Source organism: Citrus sinensis, chromosome 9, assembly GCF_022201045.2.
Source record: "Citrus sinensis cultivar Valencia sweet orange chromosome 9, DVS_A1.0, whole genome shotgun sequence".
In the NCBI taxonomy this organism is placed as follows: Eukaryota; Viridiplantae; Streptophyta; class Magnoliopsida; order Sapindales; family Rutaceae; genus Citrus; species Citrus sinensis.
Window position 1 is genome coordinate 27,545,528 of NC_068564.1, and position 9,356 is coordinate 27,554,883.

Genomic DNA, 9,356 nt, shown 5'->3' on the forward strand with positions numbered 1-9,356 from the left:
TTATTCTATCTTAATTAAAATTTTCACTTAAAAATATAAATATATTAAATATTTATTAAAAAAATTTTACTGTTTTAATGATAGTATTCCGTTCGAATCTAAATTAATTAAAAATTAATATAATGTTTAGATACCAGATTTAATACACAAAAAAAATAATGAATCTTAATTTTACCATTATTTGAAGTCATAGCAGTCTGATCATTATCCCAAACTAATCGGACGGTGATGTCTCGTCAGGCGGCCCACTAACATAAAAGCCGAAAAAGCTCTCAGCACAGCAGCAGAACAGAGAGCGGGTATACTAACAAGTGTAATTTCGCCCTGAATTTCAACTACTCGCTTTGCTTAACAAGTCGGGGCCCCACTAATACGTTGGAGCGTAGGGGATGCAGGGTCCCACTTTTTGTATTTTTCTCTCCCGTGACTGGGGCCAGAGTTTGGTGATGGAAATTATGATGCTTCAATCAATGAACATTCAGCATAAGACGTGTTTCAAGATCGGACAACTGTGGAAAATAACTGTTGGCCGTTTGATTCGCATCGTGGGGATGCGAACCATTACTGTACCCAATCGCGTCGCATATTTTTCAAAGTGGCGGGACCAAGAATTTTTTTTTTTTTCTCCTCCTCCTACTTTCTTGTCTCTCCCTTCTGCGGTGGCCACATCGGTTCACTTACTTTGAATCCGTGCCTATATTTTGCGTTGTTTTTTAATTAGAAACGACGGATATCAGCATCAGCCGCCCTAAAATTGCACTAATTGTAAATGATACTGGAGTTTAAAATTCTAATTAACTTATTGTTGACGCACGTTAATTTCTAAGAATGTTTTTTTCTTCCTTTCCTTCCTTCAGCTTTCTCCACTATTATATGAAAATCTTATTTTCGCTATAATAAGTCGTCAGCCATGTTAAAATTCTTATATCGTACCTGCACTGAAAGAGGATTTTCCCACTTCTTCAACATTGTTTTATTCCGAACCAATAACATTAAAAAGAATAAAAGCTTATGAATTGCTCAGTTACTGTAATTTGAAGCATTTGATATTAACTTGAACTATTTGAAAATGATTCGATTTGGGTCATTTGAACGAATAAATTTGAGTTATTAGCTGACTGTTACGATAGTTTAACTAAAAATTACTTGTCGTCCATGACGATGAATTGAAAATATTTTTCAAATTTGTATTTTTTGTTGTTCAATGAATAAGATTACAAATTTGTGTTTGCGAACAACAATTTTCAAAAATTTTGTTGTGCCAGTTGGCAATTTAATTGTCAACCATCAAATTATGAAGTTTTACAGAATATCTTAATGTTAATGAAACCGATTAATTTATTTTTTTTTTCTGATATTGATTATTATTATTATTTTTTTTTTTGGAATCGAACGAATTAAAGATTTATCGAAAAAGATAAATGAAACAAAATTTGGAAGCAAGAGGATCCATCAAGAAGACAACGATGTTCATGTTAAGGATACTCTCGACTTGTCTGCTAGCATCTGTCCATTTCAGACGGGGACTTAGATGCTGGTATGGGTGGCGATTCGTATTGGCTATAACTAACGCGTTCTATACACAACAATGTTATTTTAACTCAAAAAAAAAAAAAAGTCATAAAATTTTGATTAAAAAATATAAAAAGATTAAAATGTGAAGATAGTTATAAAAAAAATTATTTTTTATCAAAATGTTTTAATCTTCTCACATTTTTTTAAATTAAAATTTTATAACTTAATATTTTATCAAATTATAAATTTATAATCGATAAAGCACTGAGGATTCTTCTTTCACTCTTATTAAAATTGCTCAATATTTTTGATAATCCATGTTTAATTCAATGATAAAATTAGGAAAAATATATCCATGCAATGCTGTCAGAAGATTAGCGATTAGTATATTATAATATTTCTTTAACAAGTCAAGAGTTGCTCCAAGTCATATTCAACGAATTCAATTTTAAGGTTCTTCTATCACCATTGGTGATTTGTGACCATGTTCGTTGAACTAATTAATATTCAAAAATTGATCCAATACTAGTTCTTTCAATTGTTTATCTATCTACAAATGTCTAGTTAAGCAAGATGTTGGAACAACAAATGAAAGGGACTTTTGATGTATATATATATATATTGAATCTTATTGGAATTGGTTCAATTAGTGAGTTTTATTAAGGTTATACAGAAGAGGATAAATAAACTAAAGAGGAAAAATGACAATATAATTAGGATTAAAAATTGTTTTTCCTAACATAAAATGCGGTAGGCAATGTCTGATATTAAGTATTGTACTCTTAAGACACCACGGCAGTGAAAATGTATAAATATGGTATAATAATTTATTGTGTTTGGTAATTATGACTTGTAAATAATATTTCTTTTCACAAAATTAGCAAAAATATTATAAGTTTTTTTTATCAAACAATTATAAAAAAAAAATCAAATTGGCTTGAAAGCCATCGTTTCTAATACACTTGCAGCTAAGGCTTTTAAGTATAGTTGCCTCACAATTATACCCGATAGACCTTTCGGTGTATGTTTGGTTGAGCGAAATGAGAAGAGAGAAGCATAATGAGAGGGTTGGGGGGTGGGGGGGGGGGGGTGTCATCCTACGGTTTCATATCAAATTTTATTTCTTCTCTTATTTCTTTCCTTTTTCTCCTTTCCTCTCCTCTCATTTCATTTCTTCAAACCAAACATGTCATTAGTTTATTTAAAAGAGAAAAAAGAAAAAGAAAAAAAAAGTGTTCTTCATATGTAAAAAAAATGATTTTTTGTTTTAATTTTTTTGAATTTCCGAATTTTCTTAATTTATTTGAAATCTTTTTATTTTCTTAATTAAACAACAAAAAAATTGATTAAAAACTTGTAACATTGTTGACTATTTCGAATCTTCTTTAGGCAAAGTTAAAAAAGCACGTTAAAATGTCGCATACTTGTACCAGAGGGTAATTAACAGATAAGCAAATTCACTAATAGATAGATTTCATCAAGTGGGCTCTTTTAGAGTTAATAAAATAAAGGCCCAATTTTAATTTGGGCCGTCCATCAGAACGAACGGCCTAAGCTTCTACAGTCTCCTCCATTTTACAACTCTATTTTCCCTTCCCTCCCTTTCCTAACCTCCCATGCTGGGAGTTTTTAATTAAATATATCTTAAAAGTAGTGTATTTAGTTAAATATACCCCATGTTTAAAAATTATCTAAGTATGTTTTTTTATGTGGTACATTGTCTAAAATATCCCTAAAGAAAAATATAAAACACACACACAACTCACAACACTCTTTGCTTCTCACGTATTTATCACCTATACAAAAACTCACGCCACACTCAAAATCACTCACAAACAGCTAATGCACTGAGATTTTTGTTTGCAGCTAGGTGTATTATTCATCCCATGAATAAGGTATTTGAAACTTTTTTTATTTTATTTTGGGCTATCTATTCAATTTGTTGACATTATATTATTTTTAGGGTTTTGTTTGGTTTGTGATAAACACTAAAGCAACTCATATTTTCATTACATTTGCATTATATGACTGTTATTTGATGGATTTTATAACTACATTCGTTAAAATCTGAAGTTGTTGTCAAATTTTTTTTCTGCACCCGACATACACGACAGCAGTCGCGTATGTATGTATTTACACGACTGTACTCGTGAAAATATGCAAAAAAATTTCAATTATTATGACACCTTATCATTCTATTGGTTCAATATATATATATTTTTCACTATATATATCCTTTTACTATTACTAGACTATAGTCGTGTGTGTTAATAAGTTACACGACTACTAGCGTGTACGTATAAACTTACATACTATAATTGTTAATAAGTTACACGACTACTATGAACCTTATATACTTGTTATTTTTTGTTGTTTTAATTTTTTTAATATCTTTCATATTTAGTGATAAATTTCTACCTTTTTGTTTTGCAGATGAATAAACATGTTTGTGTGGTTTTCTAAGAACAAGTATTGAAGGGAGGCGACCAGAGGCTTATAAAATATGGACCGAGTGTTTGGGTTAAATATGCCAAAAAATTATGATGAATGTTAAACAACTTCTATTGTATTACAACTTATTTACGATTTCAATAACTATTGGATTTGTGTTATTTGATAGGCAACCAGACTATAGTTAGTTTCATTTATTTGAAGTTTGGTATGTTTAAAATCTATATTGATTGTGTCATCAATATAATGAATGATTGAAAAGAGTTTTTATTTTGTGCATATACCCGAGTACAATCGTGTATTTTGGCTGTTACAAAACTGACCATGTTTATTTCTAAATACTCGACTACAGTCGTGTATCTGTGCAAATACCCGATTGTCACAGAGAGCTTGTCATATTTATTTCTAAATACTCGACCATAGTCGTGTATCTGTGCAAATACTCGATTGCAGTCGAGTATTTTGTCACAGAGAGCTTATCATTTTTATTTGTAAATACTCGACTACAGTCGTGTATCTGTGCAAATACCCAACTGCAGTTGAGTATTTTGTCACATAGCTTATTATGTTTATTTCTAAATACCCGATTGCAGTCGAGTATTTTGTCACAGCTTATTATGTTTATTTTCAAATACCCGACCGCAGTCGTGTATCTGTGCAAATACCCAACTGCAGTCGAATATTTTATCACATAGCGTATTATGTTTATTTCCAAATACCCGACAGGAGTCGTGTATCTGTGCAAATACCCGACTGCAGTCGTGTATTTTCTTATAGTGTATTCCCTGTGCATATATTGTGCAAACTATCTTATCTATCATTAATATAAATAACAAAGAAATAAAATATATTAATGCTGTTAATTGTCTTTAATGACATCAAATATCAACAACATTCTCATTACAACTATTACATCTCATAATCCAAAAAATGACACTACAAAATTTTTTTCCATGACCTATGCCCAAATAATTTTACAGCCAAAGCTTGTCGAAATTGTGTAACATGATCTTGTTGGCAGTATGAATTGACATCAAGTCCATGGGCTAGGACCTTCAAGTACCGCAACAAAAATGCTCCACAGTCACCACTAAAAAAATTCATATAACAGCTGCAGCAACAGCAAAATATTTATGATAATTATGATTCTAATTGCAATCAAACTCAGTGTAACAATACAACAACACGACATATTTAGATTATACTGTCTATTGGTATTGGACTGAGTAGCTAGAGACATTAAGGTTTATCTTGTTTTCTATTGCATTGGTACCGTGTACACAAGAATAATTGTGTGACCACTTTATTAAGCATTTTATAGGGTATTTGGTCTTTCTAACATCATAAGTCGGTCTTTTGAATGAGTTTTACCAATTTTTTGATGAAATCTCTCTTCACAGACGAAGTAAGTTGAGAAAAAGGCCTGCTATTCACCTTGTATAAAATCTGTGAAGTCACTCAGCCCCATATATGGCCACCATGCATATCGGTTATGAACTATAATTGAGTGTTATATTGCTAAGCTAAGGCTTGGTGTATAGGTTTATAAGTATTCGGACTCCCGTACCTTACAAGCCATTTTTTTGGATAAATTCTACCCGATGTGTGTGCAAAACAAATTGGACGACAATTAATCAGAAAATAAATATGTTTAATCAATTATTAGTCTAATCGAGTGAAGCCTTATTATCTGACTTTTGCAAGAGATGAAAATTAATGCAAGGTAAAAGACAGGCATAAGCCTAATCAAGTGAAGTCTTGTCATCTGACTTTTGCGAGAAATGAAAATTAAGCTTTTGGCACAAGACTTTGCACACATTTCAATACCAGCTGCAAATGGTTTTTTCCAGGAAAATCAATAACTTGAGCTTTGAAACTTTCAAATTTTGTTTTACATTAAAACAAAAAATTTGACTATCTAAAAGTACTTGGAGGCGGAGACGCTGAAGCAGAGTGGGGGAATTGCAGCTACTGATTTGCAGAGAAACGAGAGTGTGTAGAAGAATTGTTATAAAATGACAGGAATTTATAAAATGGATGAGGAGAAATTCAGAAGAACGGGCTGAAGGAGAAGCTGCTCATGAAAAAAAATTAGGAATTTTGTTACGTGATTGGTTGTGGTAGTTTGGTTGATTTAGATTTTTTATTAGGGTAATTTCGTAACTGCATATTAAAAAAGGCATATATGAAGAATTTTTGAATATGGGGGTATTTAGATAAATACCCTTTTTTTGGGGGTATACCACGGACAAATCCCTGCCCATGCTGGGAGTCGTTGGTTTCCTCCAGTTTCCACTCGTTCGATGGAGAAACTGAGGAGGATAGTGAACGAGATCGCCTACGCGCAAGACCACGCCAAGCTCACTCCTATCCAATCGTCTCTAATCCCTCTACTCTCCTTAGCTTCCTCTCTCTACGGCATCAGTCTCTTTCTCCGTCACTCTTTCTACCGCTTCGGCTTCTTCTCCAAGCACCGGTAATCTCAATGCTCTTCCTTTTTACTCATAAAAAGTGCTTTTTATCTATTTCAGCCGAGCACGCCCTAACATTCTTATTTTTAGTGTTCAAATTATATTACTCCGAGAAGGTGAAATCTTCTGAGCTGAGTATGTTGATCGCATAGAGCTTGAAAATTCTTGAATTTGAATGGTAGAACTTTAATAGATTTGAGCTTTCTTGAATCTTTTGTTTGATTAGTTTAATTGTTTTTCTTTGTATGGAAGGTTGCCAGTGCCGGTGATTAGTGTTGGGAATTTGACGTGGGGAGGCAATGGGAAGACACCAATGGTTGAGTTCTTAGCTCACTGTTTAGCTGATTCTGAAATTTCACCCCTCATTCTTACCAGGGTACTTATTTTCTCCCCATAATTGCTTGTCTTAATGCTTATGTAGTCCAAAATTTGGCTTCAGGTTTGGCTATTACTTTCTAATTTACTGTAACCCAAAACTTTATGATGACCTTTTAGAAGATGTGGAATATTAAATGGGAGTAGGATGATTAAATATTTCTCTTAATCCATGAATTGTTGAATTGTTGTATCCACCTTACAAGAAAGTTGTTCCTTTTGTGTTAAAAAGAAAAAGAAAAAAAAGAAAGAGGAATTGAGCTGAAATTGCGTCACAAGTCGTGTTTGCTACCTTGGACTGTGAAGTTATTGGCTTACTTGAGAAAGGAAACTGCGTATTTGGCAGGGTTATGCTGGTGGGGATGAAGTGAGAATGCTTGAAAGGCATCTTCTTGAGAGACCTGCAAAGATTGGTGTAGGTGCTAATAGGGCCGCTACTGCTGCTTCTTTCATTGAAAAATATGGTTATGTTGATCCTCGTGACTGTGCATCCTCTCAGAAAAATTGCATCAACCCCAAAGTTGGTAGTCATCTCAAATCAGGAAAAATTGGTGCCGTCATTCTAGATGATGGAATGCAGGTATAATTTTCTCTATTATTAAGCTTGGTTGGTTTGTGATGCAGAATTTGTGAGATAATCAAGCACGATTTGTTACTTGCTTTCTATAATAACTTATTGCGATTGCCTTGTCATTTGATTTGAAACCTTCTCTGAGTTTGTTTCTTGATAACATAATCCAGATAATGTATGATGCCCTCATTTGAGCCATAGAAACAATTTCTCATAGCATGATTTCATTTTGCATGTATTCTTACTTTATGTTTTTCTTGTGCTTTTGAGCTATTGATTCACTTAGTTTAGCTCTTATAGGTTATCTGCTGATAATTTATATTTTGTGTGAAGATAGCACTGGAGCTTGAGGCGTGATCTTGAAATTGTAATGGTAAATGGGTTAATGCCATGGGGAAACAGGAAATTACTACCACTTGGCCCTTTAAGGGAACCTTTGATGGCACTGAAGCGAGCTGATATTGCTGTGGTCCACCATGCAGACTTGGTATCAATTCTACCACTTCATAGTTTATGCTTTATGATGCATTTTCTATAGCGTAGCATCATTCTACCTCGAATATCTTCAGTTTTCAGTATTTCTGCCTGCGTGGTAACAGATGGATTAAACAAATGGCAAATAGAATGAACTAAGTGTTCATATTTCTTTGCATGCAGATATCAGAACAAAATCTTAAAGACATTGAGTTAGAGATGCGAGATATTAAGAAATCTCTTTCTATTTTCTTCACTAGAATGGTTCCCTCATACTTATTTGAAGTGGGAAATATCAACTCTAAGATACCATTGACAGCAGTTTGTAATGCTAATGTATTATGTGTTTCTGCTATTGGTTCTGCAAATGCTTTTGTGCAGTCGCTGCAGAAGGTATTCTTACCATTGTTGTATTGCCTTTCATTATTTAGATAATGATTATTAGAGATATTGTGGACATGATTATTAAGTTCTATTTTGTGTTCAACTCTAAATCGCGGATAACTTCTGCAGTTAGGACCATGTTCTGTTAATCGACTGGACTTTAATGACCATCACTCGTTTCAAGCCAGGGTATGGTTATCTTTCTTCTCTTCCTTAAATTACAATTGTTTAAAATGCATGGTCTCTTTTTTTCCCCCCTTTTTTTGTCCCTCTGGGTTCACATGCTGCTTTATAACATTACACTTTGTTGAAGTAAATGAAATTATTTGATCTGAGTTTGCCTTTACTATAATTCAAAAGCAAAGATATAGGGCCTGCATGAAAGAAATACATTGTCTTTCGTTCCATTATTATTTTCCTTGATCTGAATCAGTTCACAATAAAAAAAGAAAAACATGCTGTTTTGTATGTATCCAGGATATCGAGATGATAAAAAAGAAGCTTGAAGAACTAGAGGGCAAGTTTAATCCTAAGCCAATTGTTGTTGTAACAGAAAAGGTGAGTGGAATTGAAATACTGGCAGATAGCTTAAGTGCATTCATGGTAGATTTGATTTCTCTATTTCGCAATTTTGCCTTTTCAGAGTGGGGCAGTATAAGTGTGAAGTAAACAAGCTGGAATATTGTGAACCTTTGAAAAACAAATGTTTAGTTATGAGTATAGAGTTGAACACCTTCTTGTTTTTTGTCACAATGATTTGTTACAGGATTATGATCGGGACCCAGAGATTCTGATGCATTTGGAGGCATATAAAGTTCTTGTACTCTGTTCTAAATTACAGATCATACCTTGCAGAGGATGCACTGAGGATAGCTTCAAGTTGCTTTTAAAGGAACTAGTGGATGTAAAATGATCAGGTAAAACTAGAATTAAGCTTGAATTTCAAAGGGAACGGTGTATGAAACAAGTTAAAATAGTTTATAAATTGACAATTCTTCATTGTTGAAATTTTTATTCACTTATTCTATTAGTCTTTTTGTCAAGTTATAATATTGCTTGGAGGAAAAGTCACAAGGCTACAAGCCTAGGAAATTTCGCAGGAGTCACCGATGTCA

At 33.1% G+C, this 9,356-nt stretch overlaps 1 protein-coding gene across 3 annotated transcripts; it reads left to right on the forward strand.

Annotated features, from left to right (window-relative positions):
- The first annotated feature begins 6,207 nt into the window (after positions 1-6,207).
- LOC102624214 (probable tetraacyldisaccharide 4'-kinase, mitochondrial) lies at positions 6,208-9,271 on the forward strand. 3 transcript variants are annotated; one of them, XM_006474985.4, is made up of 9 exons: positions 6,294-6,442; positions 6,528-6,572; positions 6,690-6,813; positions 7,159-7,392; positions 7,721-7,870; positions 8,041-8,250; positions 8,371-8,430; positions 8,719-8,799; positions 9,008-9,271. In XM_006474985.4, exons 3-9 carry the CDS (start codon positions 6,751-6,753, stop codon positions 9,152-9,154), a joined length of 945 nt encoding a protein of 314 aa, XP_006475048.1. In that variant the 5' UTR covers positions 6,294-6,442; positions 6,528-6,572; positions 6,690-6,750; the 3' UTR covers positions 9,155-9,271. The 3 variants fall into 3 exon arrangements, with proteins under 3 accessions (XP_006475047.1, XP_006475046.1, XP_006475048.1); XM_006474983.3 differs by lacking the exon at positions 6,528-6,572 and having other exon boundaries at positions 6,209-6,442; XM_006474984.4 differs by lacking the exons at positions 6,528-6,572; positions 8,041-8,250 and having other exon boundaries at positions 6,208-6,442.
- The last annotated feature ends 85 nt before the right edge of the window (positions 9,272-9,356 follow it).

Bases quoted from the DNA above. Each gene is read 5' to 3' on its own strand.
- LOC102624214 (XM_006474983.3), top strand. From the start codon at position 6,270: ATGGAGAAACTGAGGAGGATAGTGAACGAGATCGCCTACGCGCAAGAC. The intron at 8,251-8,370 runs GTATTCTTACCA...TAACTTCTGCAG, and splicing joins TTGTGCAGTCGCTGCAGAAG to TTAGGACCATGTTCTGTTAA. The intron at 8,800-9,007 runs GTGAGTGGAATT...GATTTGTTACAG, and splicing joins TTGTTGTTGTAACAGAAAAG to GATTATGATCGGGACCCAGA.